This window comes from Oryzias latipes, chromosome 2, assembly GCF_002234675.1.
Source record: "Oryzias latipes chromosome 2, ASM223467v1".
Taxonomy (NCBI): Eukaryota; Metazoa; Chordata; class Actinopteri; order Beloniformes; family Adrianichthyidae; genus Oryzias; species Oryzias latipes.
The window spans coordinates 22494928-22509244 of record NC_019860.2 but is presented as its reverse complement, the minus strand read 5'-3'; the positions used below and the strand labels follow the sequence as shown (position 1 = coordinate 22509244).

Sequence of the window (14317 nt, the reverse complement as noted above, 5' to 3'; positions counted from 1 at the left end):
CACCCGCCATGTGGGGGCATCATTAGGCTGGAGTGTTTTACGGGGGTGGGGGGTGCCAGCGCTGCTCCGGTAGTAAAAGAGTGGGGCCGTTAGCCTTGCGCACAGGAACAAATACCCCATTAAACCAAGGCCTCCATATTACTGTAATAAAAGCCCCTGCTCTCTGCCTTTATGAGCTTTTTAATTATGTCTATTCGTCTTCCTGGGCTTGTGAGCAACAGTTCGTGATGAGCCTCATTGCACGGAGACTCCTCCACCGGCAGAAAGCTGAAGGGGGCAAATGAAAGAGACGCCCTTAAAATGCAAAACGGAGCCGCCTGACGGCAGAAGCCTGATGCTTCCCCCTTCCGTTTGGAAAGGGGGGAGACGCTCAAAAGCTCAGGGGTAATGTTGGGTATTGAATCGACTCCCAACCGTTTTGCTGCAGGTTCCTCGGAAAATGAGACGCACAAATCCTCCCCGGGACTTTGTGAGGATGCTGAATGGAAGCCACGAATCTGAAAAGGAGAAGCGCTTTGGAAGATGTTCCAGACGCGAATGCAAATGTTGGAGGTGTGGTAATAATGGAGCCAATCACTTCCATATGTTTTGGGACGGTGTGATTGTCAAGAATATTCATTAACATGTGCAAAATGTGTTTTTTCCCCATTGTTGTGGTGAAAGAGAGAGCTGAGCCAGAAAGTGAATCTGTCAATTTACCGGGTCGATCTCCGTTCCAATCCTCACCTTTGGTCATTAGCTTGACCCAAACAAACAAGGTCCCGAATACAAACGAGCTTCCTCTGTAGGTGGGCCCTCCCCTCCCCTAGAGATAGGGGGAGGAGCTGGGTCACCTGGAGAGAGCTCCGAGTAGAACCGCTTCTCCTCCACATCCTTAGGAACCACTTGAGGTGGCTCTGGCATCTGGTCTGGATGCCTCCTGGACGCTGTTTTTGGGGAGGTGTTCTGGGCACGTCCCACTGGACAGGGGGGCCCGGGGAAGACCCAGGACACGCTGAGGGGACTACATCTGTCGCTTGGCCTGGGAACGCCTCAGGGTCCGCCCAGAGGAGCTGGAGGAAGTGGCTGGGGCGACGGAAGTCTGGGCACCTCTGCTTAGACTGCTGCCCCCGCGACCCAGTCCCGGATGAAAGGAGGAAGATCGACAGCAGGCATACAGATAATTCAATGTCCAGTGTTACGCTTTGACCATCGATCAGAAGAGAAGAGTGGGAGTTCATAAAAAAACTTGTTTTATTTGATTTGCTGTTAGATGAAGGTAGGCAACAGTCTGAATTTTTCACTTCTGAAAAAGGAAAAAAAAAAATTTACAAAAGCAGGAAGCGCTAAAATATTAATACGTGATAATTAGCACCCAAATGACAAATGTCTATGCGTTCTTCAGCGGTCCTGCTCTTTGCACCAACATGCTTGGAGAGGGGGGAAAAAAAAGAAAACTAATGAAGAGGAAGTTTGGATATAAATAGTTTTATTGCCTTAAATCAGGAGGAAACCGAAAACACGGTGGGTTTGCGAGGTCTGCTGCAGACGACAGAGCTCAGGAACACCACCATCCCGGCCAGCGTGGCACCTGCCCCACACAGCAGGGCGGCGGGCAGGAGAGACGCTGAGAAACAAACCCAGACGTGACGGGGGTCACCCAACGCCATCAGCGCGCTGGCTAACTGCAAAAACCGACTTCTCACCGGCGTCAGGCTCCTCTTCCTGCGTTTGGAGCTCGGGAACAGGTTCCGTTGGAAGCTCTGGTCCTGCAGGCAGCTCCTCGTGGACCTCCTTCATGACAAGGATCGGGCCCAGAACCACGGTTCCCTCCACCTGCAGCTCTACAGAGACCAGCATTTCACGTTGGATACTAATATTCAATGAGCCTCCAACCACCACTGGGTGCCGCGTCTCATCCTCTTACCAGCATCTGCGGCGGGACTCCTCCTCATCCTCCTCGGCTCGCTGCAGCTGCTATCGCAGCAGCTGCACACCTTGTTGTCTCCACCTGACGCCACCCATCTGCGCAGGGGAACATGTAGTTACAGACGGCGTTCAGGACGTGAATGCCAAGCGTCTGACTCCGCCCACCTTTTGGCCTCGGGCAGGAACGAGCAGGCTTTGTGCTGCCAGTCGATGGGAGCGTCCAGCTTGGTCGCTTTCAGGTGGCAGGTGATGTAGAACTGACAGAATTACAAAAGGAAACGAAAAATCCTTAAAGCGAATTTCAAAATAAAATAAGGATTTTGGAAGATATGGATTATGGGGCTCGATACCTAAAAAATAAAATACAAATCTGCATCATTCAAGAGTTTATTCCTTTCAAAATTACCATAAACTAAATCAAATTTTGCATTTAAATGAAAATCTAAAACCATTTCAAATCACAAAGCTGCTTCATGTTAATGACAGAACTGGAGAGGAACAGAAACTGAAAGATTCTATTTGGTTTGACCCCATTAGAGGTCCAGAATACCCCCCACCAACATACAAACTAGAGTAAAGACGCTGCTGAGTGTCAAACGGCACCTTTCATTCCCTTTCTGCGTGGAAACGGTTACAAAAATGAAGAGAAATTTCACTTTTCTGTCAAATTAAATCTACATTAAGGACCAAAGATTTACTTCACTTTAGTTCCATCATATATAAAAAAAAAAAAAAGAAATTTGTGATTTTAATGACAGAACACCTATAAAAAAAACGTCGTTTAAATGTGCTGCCCTCACCGAATTGTCGTCTTCATGGTTGAACCTGAAGGTTTTCAGCTGGAAGTGAAGTTTATTCTCCTGCAGCCTCTGCATGAAGTAGGACTGCTCTCCCGTCTGCTTTGCGTCAGTTAAACACCTTAGAAATGACAAAAATCCACAGACAAATGCGCTTTTTTAAATATTTAAAGCAGACTTGAAATGTAAAGATGTTTTAAAATGAACAGATGAAGCTTTTTAAAAAACAAACATTTCTGTAATGTTTTTGGCTTTTGAGCAATTCCACAAGTCAACGACTCCTGAACATTTCCCAGATCCCTGAACAAACCATAAACAAATGAAAAAAAAAAAAAAAAAAAAAAAAAGTCTCAAAACGTAATGTAAAGGGAAAAAAAAGCAGATTAACTTTAAAACTTTCATAATTATGAGCCAATAATTCTGACCAGAAAGTTTCCCTTCTATTTAGAAAGACACTAAATATGTTTTTGTGGCTGTTCACGTATGAAATGTAGCTCCGAGACGTTTGCAACAGAAATATTTTAAAAGTGTTCACTTTTTCTGCCTTTAAAAAAAAAAAAAAAAAAAAAAAAAAAAAAAAAAAAAAAAAAAAAAAAAAAAAAAAAAAATCACAAAATTTCATTTCAAAATAAAACATCCTGTGTCAAATAAGATCCTCCAGCGGCAGCAGATTCACATGAAGTAAAAATGTCACATGACTGCGCACCAGTCATACATCAAAAAAGAAAAGGAATCAAAGGAAACAAAAGAAAACCCTGTCTGTGAAGCCCCTGACTACATTACCCATAATGCTCCAAGAAATCAAGCACTGCAGCCTCATAGTCAAACACTTGGACATGTTTGAGCTCCACATACCTCAGAAAATAAACATGAAGTCAGTAAAAACCTCTGAAATTTCTATTTTTGAACAGATATGTCTATAAAAAGATTTGACACTGCTTACATACTACCCACTTTACAAACCATTGAAGATCACTTGAATTGAAAAAATTAAAAAAAATAAAAATCCAGAAAAAACCCAAAATAAAAGGTAGAACATAAAAATAAATATCAAATTGCTTTCTATGTTTAAAAAAGAAAAACAAAAAAAACTGTTGAGGTGATGGACAAACGTCACCCAATCAGTGATGCCCCCTAACGTTTTCTGTCCCCCCCCCCTTATTTACAGAAATCCTAGAAATCAGTCGTTTTCTGAAATAGCTTTTGACTTTCAAAATTGATTTGATTTCTAAAATTTAATTTCGTGTTTTATTATTTTATTTCGTTCAGTCATTTATTTGGTGTGATTTGTCCTTCAGGGCCACCATACAATACTGGATTTATCAGGATAGTAACAATAAGAAAACTAAAATCAAAATTAAAAAAAGCATTTTCTTTCTAAAGGGTTGATATAAGCCTCTGCAGGGTTGTAGTGTGTCAGAAATCCAACCCAAACGGCTCTTTAGGAGTTGCAAGTTGCACACTTTTGGTCTAGAATAACAAATGCTTTAAAAAAAAAAAAAAAAAAAAAAGAAAAAAAAAAAATTGGTATTTTCCTGGAAAATAAACCCCCAAATTCTCAGACATTTAGGAGTTGGAGAGTCCCAGCTTCTCACCCGTGGTTGTTGATGAAGGCGTATTGGGGTTTCCCTCCGGGGTGGGGGCTCATGGTGGCCACGCAGCTGTCCACGAACACCCTGAGGGGAACGTGGTGACCCTGCAGCACCGACGCCTCCACGTGCATCACGTCATTCAGGTAGTAGACGTTGGAGGGCCGCTGCCACTGCCAGTCCTCTTAAAATCAAAAAACACAGGAAAAAAGATGGAGGTGGAACGGGTTAGGGTTAGCTGGATGCCTGGGGGCGGGGCAAGAGACGCGGCGGCACTAATCTACCTCTTTCGGCTTCTCCCATCAGGGGTCGCCACAGCGAACAAGTCGCATGGTAAACTTGGCAATGTTTTACGCCGGATTCCCTTCCTGACGCAACCTTCTCAAACCGGGCTTGGAACCGGCACAGGGGTAGAGAAGGGAACAGGGAGCAGCCCGGAGTCGAACCCCGGTTTCACGGACGGAAGGCGCCGCAAACCAGCACGAGCTAAACCGGCTCCCCACGCGGCGGCACTAATCATCTTTATAAAAACATAACTACAGGATCCTGTTGAACCACAAGAGCCATACTTTGCTCCACCAACGTATGAGACGATCAACGGTTCCCTGAAAATACAGTCGGGTCTCTTCTGAATTAATTAGGAGCCATAATCAGCTGGAAATTGATCGCCTCATTTGTGGCGGGTGACCCCACCGGGTCAGCTGGAGCCTGCAAGGGGGGCGATTACATCCAATCACCACGCGTCGGAACTTTGTCCCCTCTATTAAGTCCTCCGTTTAGCTTCTTCAGCCGTCGCGGTGATTGCAATCACGCCTGTCGTCGCTGGGGAAATTAGCCCCAGAGCCAATGAAGGTGGGGTTTTTTTTTGGGGGGGGGGGGGGTCCTAAGGTCCAAGTGTCACCTGTCATGAGACGTAGCGAGAACTGCAGTCGCTGTTCTGCACCCAGCTGGACGGCCTGCGTCTCCCAGGTTGGCTTCAAGGCGCCGCTGCTGACAACGTGCTTCCTGAAAAAACAAAAAGCAACCACGTTGACTTAACCGTAGCAACCCGGTAATGCAACATACAAACATTTGGAACGCTGTCCGCTGCATTCATTTAACAGGTTCAGGTGGGTTTGCTCCTCAACCACCATGTTAAGAGTCTGTCTCCTCTTTGTTGAAAGTCCTGACAATTTAAATGAATGTTGGTAAAAGATGCTAAAATAAATCCATATTGTGAGAGAAAACAAACCATATGGATTTGCAGTGTGGCACTGCAGCCATTTTCTTTTTTTTGTAAACAACAAATACGACGTCGCCCGTTTACCGACGTAACACTCTAAAAAATAAACATTTTATGAAAAATATGACTGAATCATCTGTTCTAATGATGCAACATCGTGAACATTATTTTCAAAAGACAAACCATTCAAACGCAATGCATTGTGGTCTAATTGAATTAGCATCTACGCACACTGGGACTATGTCCGAATTCACACCCTGACTACTAAAAAAATAAAAACTTTGTAGTGCCCTGAATTTCAAAAGCAAATTAGACACCAGCTCACTACTTTATTTTATTTTTTTTAAACGGGGGATATGATGTCATCGATTTCACAAAGTTAAAATCTCATCAATCGACTCTTTTGCCACGATTATTTACGAATTCACTGTCTTCTGAAGAAAACTTGTTTAAAAAAATATATTTAAATTCATTTTTGGTAAAAAAAATAAAAAAAATGTTCTGACGCAATGCATTGTGGTCTATGTTCGCCGATCTAGTGAGCATGGATGCACACTGGTTTTTCGGAGACTTCTGGGAAATTTCCAGGGCACTGGATTTTGGAATTATAGATAGGCGAGCGCACTATATAGTGAGCAGGGAAGACAAAGCCAAAAGGTTTCGACCAATGACCTCGCCTGGTTCCCTTCACTTACAGCGATATTGGCAGGATGGGGCTGAACCAAACTAGGCAAACGTCGCTTTAGGAGGGATTTGACCTTTTAGTTTAAGGTCAGCAGCGTAAAGATGTAAAACGTTGTTTTTAGACTTTTAGGACATTTTAGCGGGGTGTAAGTCGTTTCCAGACATTTCTCAAGAATAAATAAATAAAAATATACACTTTCATCTGTAGGGTTTAGATCAGGGGTGGACAAACCACGGCCCGGCGGCCATTGCGGCCCATTTAACTGTTCTGGCTCGTCAAATTGGAATAAATGATATTGAGAAGGTTTAATTTCTGTTGAAATTCAATGTTTAGATGCAGGAAGTTTTCCAGCACTCTTACGGTGTTGATAGGTTTGTTGGTTTTCTGATGCTCGTCTGTTTTTCCAAGTCATTTTTCCGATTGTTCCCACACAACTTAAGCACAGCGTTTCTCCTTGTTTTGATGTTTTTCCCCTGTGGGACATCAACCCATCAGTACCACTGGGGCTAAAATAAGAACAAAAGGCCACAGTTTTGAAATTTAAAACTCAATTTTAACATGTATACGTTCATTTTCATCGTCCAGATTCCTCATAATTTTTTTCCCTTATAAGGTGATTACCAAAACACTCCGAGCATCTGCCTCTAGGGGGGCCCCCTTTGTTAAATTTTAGAACCGTTTTGGCCCACAAAGCAAAACGTTTGTCTATCCCTGATCTAGAAATAAGGACAAAAAAAAAAAAAAAAAAAAAAAACTAAAACTTTAAGTAGAACCATCATAGCATGAGAATGAGAGTCCTCAGACATTTTTTTTAGTAGGACTAGCACTAAAAATGCATTTTGGGCTGTAGAACATTCAACAGCTTCTTTTCCCCTTTTGAAATGCTTGGGGACCCATTTTTTTTCTAGAGTTGGATATTTTAACGAACCTTGTCAAGTAAAAAAGATTGGACAAATGATTTCACTACTTCCTGGTAATTTTCTTCTTTAAATTATTGTTATTTACTTTGTTTATTTAACTCGTTTTGCATTGAGGAGCCAGGCTTTGGACGTCCTTTGTATGACGACGGGCCCCTTTGTGGGCGTGGTTTATTCAGAATCAAAGTTCACCTTTGATAGTGGCACTCGACGGTCACCTCGGCGGCGTTGGTCTTCAGAATGGGCGTGGTGCCGATGGGCGTGGGCAGATACTTCAGAGGGAAGGCGTAGACGAGATTCTCCTCCGTCGTCTGCGGGGAGCCGGGCGTTACCTCCGGAAACAGACCGACAGGGAGGAAAGTCAAAGAGCCGCACCTTCACGGTGCTGCCGCAGCCCTGCAGCTCCGCCTGGAAGAGCAGGATTCGGTCCACGGCGTCCACTGCCGCACAGCCTCCTAAGGTCAAATCGCCGGGATGGATCAGCTTCCCATTTCCTGAGCAGGAAGATCAAAAAAATAAATAAATAAAGAAGCGGCGTGTCAGAGGAGGCCATTACCTGCAGCCGCGCGCTGGTTTCAGTCAATAACACTCTGACAATTAAAAGGTTTTCTAATGTGTTGCTGTAAAGTCGGCGTTCGAGCACCAAAAAAGGGAGAGCGTCTGCTCAAAGACATTACAGGAAGCTGATATTGATCATTTGCAGCACTTTAGTCTCCCAATAAAACCGCTAATCCAGCCCTTACCAGAACATAAACGGACCCCGCAGACGGTCCAAACAGTCAGCCGTTACCTAAAAAGTTCTGCTGGACCGCCACGATGACCTTGTCCTCGCCACAGCGCACCGACACGCTGTCAGCCGGCACAGGCGCGCGCCGCTCGGAGCTCACCAGCATCTGGAGGTCGACACCAAACGTGAGGCGAGCGCTTCAAACGTCAGTGGGAACACGGGCCACCCACCTTTGGTTCCTTCCCAGGGAGCAGGATCGGTTCTAAGCTGCGGGCCGGCGCCGCCTCCTCCCACTGCCTCGCCTGCTGTGAGGAGAAGCCTCTGGGCTGCACCCCCGGCGGGTTCTCTTGGGCCTGCTTCAGGTCCTGCTTGGTGCCGACGGCTGGGTTCTTGAGCTGGTGGATCCTGAGCCGGATGGTGTAGGGAGAGTGGGCCGGACGACTCTGGTCCGACCGGTTGGCCTGCTGCTCCGCCGCCGCCTGCTGGGAGATCGCCGCCACCTGCTCCTGGGTCTGGTTGGTGCCAACGACTGGCCGGTTCTGGGCCGCGGAGCAGAAGCTTCCAGCAGAGAGGAGGAGCACAAACCCAAACAGAACAGCCACTCTGAACCCCATTACAACTTTTTACATAAAAAGCTGAGTGTTTGGTGTTTCCAGAGAGCACTGCTGCTGCCGCTTTCCCTGCCAAGGGCAGATATGGGAGCTTTGGCCCGGCTCCACCCTCACCTAATGACTTAATTGGACTCCAGCTGGAAGACTTTCAGCCTGTGTGCTTTTTCCCCAACAAACCACATTTTTATATTAAATGTGAACACTATAGGAACCTCACCGCCTCTTCCCACATCTCTATTTTTGCTTTTCTGGTAAAAAATCCAGAAAAGTGTCTTTGATGTTAATCAGCAAAGCTGCACAAGGAGAAGCAGCTTTTCACAAGAGGAGGAGGAGCCTAAGCAGTTAAATCTACAGTTTAACAGTTTAATCCGAATTTAATTCAAGTTGTAACATTTATTTTGGATCTGGAAAAATCTATTTTACCCTAAAACAAACTGCTTTTCTGTTCACAAACAACAGATTAACAGTAATGGTGAAATTCTTCTTTATCATGGCGCATTTGAGCAAAATGGAGCATGCTGTTGAAGGACTATTCTGTAGAAGACCCACACACGCACACGCATGAGGAGAACATGCAAACTCCACACAGAAGGTCCCCCCCCCATTGGTGTTCTGGTTCAGATCCCCAGTCAGGATTTGAACCAAGGTTCTTCCTGCTGTGAGGCAAGAGTGCTAACCACTGCACCACCATGCAGCTGTGCTGGTAACCATCTACTTTTCCACTGACAAACTGCTTCAGGATAAAATAATAAAAAAACTACTTCAAATTTCACACACAAAGTTGAAACTGAAGTTATTTTGACCTTTGACCCTTCTGGTACCTGCTACTGTTAAACTCCTCCCAGGGATTTTTATAGTCTATTACCTCCTGACTCCTCGAGCATCGTTAGGATGCCAAAAAATGAAGAAGGAAAAAAAAAAAAATTGGTTTTGTAGTTGGCGCCGGCGTGGCGACCTCAATAAAACGTGGCGATCCGCTGTTGCTCACACACATTTTTTTTCTAAAGAAATTATACATTTTCCGCTTAAGGCTGAGCAAAACTATCTGACATACGACACGAACGTTTTAGGAATGTGGGCGTGGTTAACAGAAAACCTTAGTTGTACCTTTGCAGATTCTTTTAAAAAATGACATCGACCTGTCCGTCACGCCCCAAATGGTTGCTATGGAGATAAAACCGTCAAAAAAGCTGCTATTTTGAATAAACCAGGATGGCAGCGGCGTAGGGGGGAGTGAGGGGCTTGCAGCGGGTTTGTTTATTCTTTATGGCTTTATTTTTTTTAGGTTTCGCTGTATTAAGGTCATTAAAAAATGTAATAGTTCACATATTTGCCTATTTTTATACCTTCAGATTATTTTTACAAAAGGTTTTTGTCGATTTAGTCTGTGTTTGTATTATTGTCATATTTACAAGCTAATGCTGCCAAAACATCCATTGTTGGCTGATTATGTCAGAAAAACAAATCATCTTTTTGATGTTTTCATGTGCCTAAAAATGGTTTGAAACGCATATTTTAAAGAGCCTTTTCTTAAAAATTAGGTTTAAATTAAATAACACTCACATTCCCCTCCTGTTTTTTCCTGCCTTTTTTTTCCACTGACAAACTGCTTCAGGATGAAATAATAAATTTGATTTGTTAGCCGCCTTTCAAGGCGTACACAATAGTGAAAGTAAAATATGCATTTTAAACCAGGCTAACAAGGTCAAGTTATGGGGGGAAATATGGAGTGGGGGCATCCAAATAAAGGGAGGAGGAGGAGGAGCTGAGGGTTGGGGTGGGTGTGGCGAGACGAACAAGGTCCGACAGGTATGAGGGGCGAAGGTTGTGGATGGATTGAAAAGTCAGGAGGAGTATTTTATATGTGAGGGAACAGGTGGGATGTGTTGGACGGATGGCGTGTTTGAGGGATCATTCTGCCAGCTGGGTTTTGAACATTTCGTCGTTTTTTTTGGGTGGTAAACCAAAAAGGAGGGAGTTGCAGTAATCCAGGCGGGAAGTGAGGAGGCTGTGCACCAGGACGGCTGTGGGATGAGGGCGGCGGGAAGACGACGGCTATTGATGCGTGAAGTGAAGGAGAGGATACCATAATACATCCACCTCCGTGCTTTACAATGCCCACATCTCTGGTGTTTTTTTTGGTGAACTTATAAATGAAATACTCCAGAAACACCATGTCCCAGCTTCCTTCCTTGTCTTTGTGAAAAGTCATCTTTTGCCCACAGAACATGTCGAGAAATCGGGTTCAAATCCCGTCATTTTTTTCATATCTCCTCCTGACTCCAACCGTTCCGCTTAACTGCAATTTTCTAATTACTTGTAGGACTCTTCTTTTTTTCTTTTCTTTCAGATTTCTGCTCTGCAGAAAAGATTTTGATCAGTGAGGTTTTGAGTGATTTGGAGTCAAACTTTGACAAAAATCCACATGATGTTCAGAATTCAAACAAAACAAAGAGGCGGCTCTCAGAGGGACCAGAGTTCAGGCGAGCGCAAACGCCTGCAGATATCGGAGGAATCCAACCCTGATGTGGATTGAAGGAGGCGTGACAGATGTTGTTATTGTTGGATAAAACCTGATGGAGTTCAAAACTTTATTCCAAGCCACAGGTTGTATTTCCTCCTCCATCTTTGATTATTCCTCTGGTTAAATCGCCAGGAACACCCCGCCAGGAGCGGTCCAATGTCTCTGGTCCATGTGTCTAGTCCAGATGGATCTGGGTTACTTAGAAGGAACTGGATATAAAACGGACCAAAACCGAGGAAAAGCTCTTCTTGTGGAAGCAGAGAAAGCCATAACTAAAAACTGGCAGAAGGCTGAAGGACCAACACAAACAAACAATGGACAGACTTACCTACAAACTCAAAATGGGGGAACAACAATTTTTGAAGGACTATAGTGAACTTTGTTTTCAGTTTCCTCAAAGGGAAAGGGACTCCTTAAATTGAGTTTTTCTTCTTCTTTGTACACATGTTGTTATAATGTTTCTAGCTTTTTTCATGTGTTTTAAAAAAAAAACATATTTACAGGGAAAAAAAGACCCAGTCCAATGAAAATCGTGTCTTTTGGTCTTTTTTTGAACCTGTTCTTCTCATAATGGAGGACATTTTAAACTGGCGGGTCAAAGCCGAGCTTTCTCCACAGCAATTCTAGATCCACGATGTACGACTTTGTTTTCGATCCGCCATCTCGGTTACTGGCTGTGCTTTTTTTTTCCTACACCAATGTTTAGAAGAGTGTAAACAAAGGCATGTCGGGAAATAAGTTACAGGTTAATTTCCTCGCCAACGGTCACGCCCACATCCCAAAAGAAGAATTTCTACTGAGCCAATGTGCAGAAAATATGTCTTAAAAAACCCCGACACAGGCTTTTTGATTTGAGCTGGAATCTGCATCAACGACCACTTTGAACGATTTTCCAGTTGAAAAAGCGTAGTTGGAGTGGGACTTAAAAGGCTGCAGGTCATAAATGTTGTGCAGAATGGAAGGTTAACACGCTAATGTGACATGCAATAAAAAATCCATATCATAATGGGTTATATAGGGGAAGCAGAGTGTGAAAAAACTGGCATTTTCTGCTCAGATCCAGATGGATTTTCACAATAAAAGTCACAAGTGCATTTATGTTTAAGAGGACAGTTTAACGCCAGGAAATATAACTGCAAAAACATCATGTACCAATAGAAGCGGTGATAAAAACTGGGGGTTCAAGGTGCTTCTTTTTTAGGAGCAGAATCAGTTTCAGATGCTCTAATCCAGGACTGCATCTAGCCTCTCTGTTGGGGGGGGGCGGGTGTCCCTGTGGACTCCGCAGCAGAGCTTCTGTCAGGAACCGCCTTTTATCTTCAGCAGAACAAAGACGTGCGCTGGCTCCGTCCGTCCCTGCCACTCACACTGCTAACCTGCTTAGAGCTGCTCCTAATTTGGCCCCCAGAGGGCCCTAATGTGGATCCCTCTGCAGCCTCTGACCCCCTCCCTCGTGTGCGTCCCGGATGTTGTTACAGACAGGATCACTGAGGTAAAAAATTTAAAAAAAGCACTTTCCCGCTTAGGAAACGGACACGTCGACAGATGCTCGACGATGTGTCCCTCGCCACGTTCTGCTGACAGCACAAAGTCCTGGGAACGCTTTTTTTTTTTTCCGGGAGGGGGGCGCCATACGCATTATGGCTACGGAGGCTCATTAAAAACATGTAGAGGGGAGATGGATTAGCTCCAGCCTGCTGTCGGGTTCGCCTTCAGGATCAGCTGTTTGTCAGATCCATCTGAGCGGGAACTTTTTTACACGCTGGTTTCAAACCATCCCTGCTGGATGCCTCCGCTTCCGGATTGAAGCGCACTTAAGAAGGACATGGAACCATTGCAGGTGCAATTCAGGAAGTAACCGGTAGGGGGCACATCGCCTGTAATTCAACCGGAGATGGAACACATGTACGACACAAATACTCACACCACTAATCTTGTTTTAAAACTAAAATTTTTAAAATATGCAAAGTAAAATAATTAAAGGGCCTTCATCATGCTTTTCTCAAGCCTTTCTGAGGAAAATTTTTCCGTTTGCACCTTTGTCCGGGTGAATACTGGAGTCTGATTGTCTGGTAGCTTAAATGTTCTGTATCACTGCGCCGGGTCATTTAAAACAAACGTTATCGTCATCATCTGGACAAAAACCAGCGGTAAGAGGTGAACTTTCTCTCTGACCGGATGCTTATTTTAACCCGTCTACTACGCCTGAGTTTTCTTCCGGGTTCCAGCTTCTGGGTCTGCCACGTCATCCATATCATGACATAAGTGTCGCCTTCCTTTGCCGCTGCGGTCCCTCAGCCGGTACCATGACAACACGCCACACCACCTATCAAATAGTTCCCCTTTATGTGAAAACGTGATTTGAACGGAAAAAAATATAAAGAACAAAGTCATCAAAATTTATTCCATATCTATTTCTCTTGTCAGTGACCATCGTATAAGTGTCCATCGCCAGCTTCCACATCGTCCATAAATTGCTAATAATGGACACTTCGTCGTTTCATGAAATATGAGTTCTGTTCGCAGCTCTTTTCCCACCCGGAAGAAAGACGGCTAGATCTCTGAGGCCACGCCTTTCGCTCCCTGTGGGTGCCGCCTATTTCATGCCATCGTCCTAGAGTCGGCCTCTGCAGCGTGTCTGCATTGCGGACATGAAAACTAACAACATGCGCACTTTTGCAAAGAGGGTTGTGGATAGTGAATGAAAGCCTGTCCCAGCTTTTTATGGAGAGAGTGGGTGTTAGCATGGGGGCGGTGCTCCTCCTGGAAGGGGCGGTCCCTCACTTATCTACGTCACAATGAGAGGACCCGCTCGTTGACGTGGTTTATAGAGGAATACTCAGAAATGCATGAACAGGTCAAAATACCGCTTTGGGTTTATTTTTTTAAGGAGTGAACATTATCGTATCATGAAGTTGATATAACATGAATTTCTTGCAAATACAAAGAAACCTATTCCGGGTATTGCAAATTGTATGCATGTCTTTCATTGTCAAACAGAAAAACTCACATTAATCGTCTTGTTCTAAACCTATTTTTTTTTGCCGCTTATGGCAAATTTATCACATTTTTTGGACACTTCTAATTTATCATGATAGTTTTCCAAACACATTTTTTTACTTTTAAAAATGGAATCAAGTCAGTACAGGAAATAACCAAACTGAAGTCATGAGGTGATTTCTTCCAGTTCACTCCGATGTCAAAAACCCCGATTTTTAGAAATGGCTTTAAAATCGTCTGGAAATAGAAATGGCGTTGGGGAGACATGAGACGCTGACATGACGGAGGTGATCTTTCAATTTGTCAATCAAAAAATGGACCCTTTTATTTCACAGCA

At 44.2% G+C, this 14317-nt stretch overlaps 1 protein-coding gene across 1 annotated transcript; it reads right to left on the bottom strand.

Moving 5' to 3' along the window:
- Positions 1-1451: 1451 nt before the first annotated feature.
- LOC101164783 (zona pellucida sperm-binding protein 3) lies at positions 1452-8537 on the bottom strand. The gene is made up of 11 exons (XM_011485278.3): positions 8076-8537; positions 7909-8011; positions 7494-7612; positions 7311-7429; positions 5196-5299; positions 4301-4478; positions 2709-2826; positions 2074-2165; positions 1907-2004; positions 1686-1823; positions 1452-1606 (listed from the first exon to the last, which is right to left on the bottom strand). Exons 1-11 carry the CDS (start codon positions 8457-8459, stop codon positions 1482-1484), a joined length of 1578 nt encoding a protein of 525 aa, XP_011483580.1. The 5' UTR covers positions 8460-8537; the 3' UTR covers positions 1452-1481.
- Positions 8538-14317: the final 5780 nt, after the last annotated feature.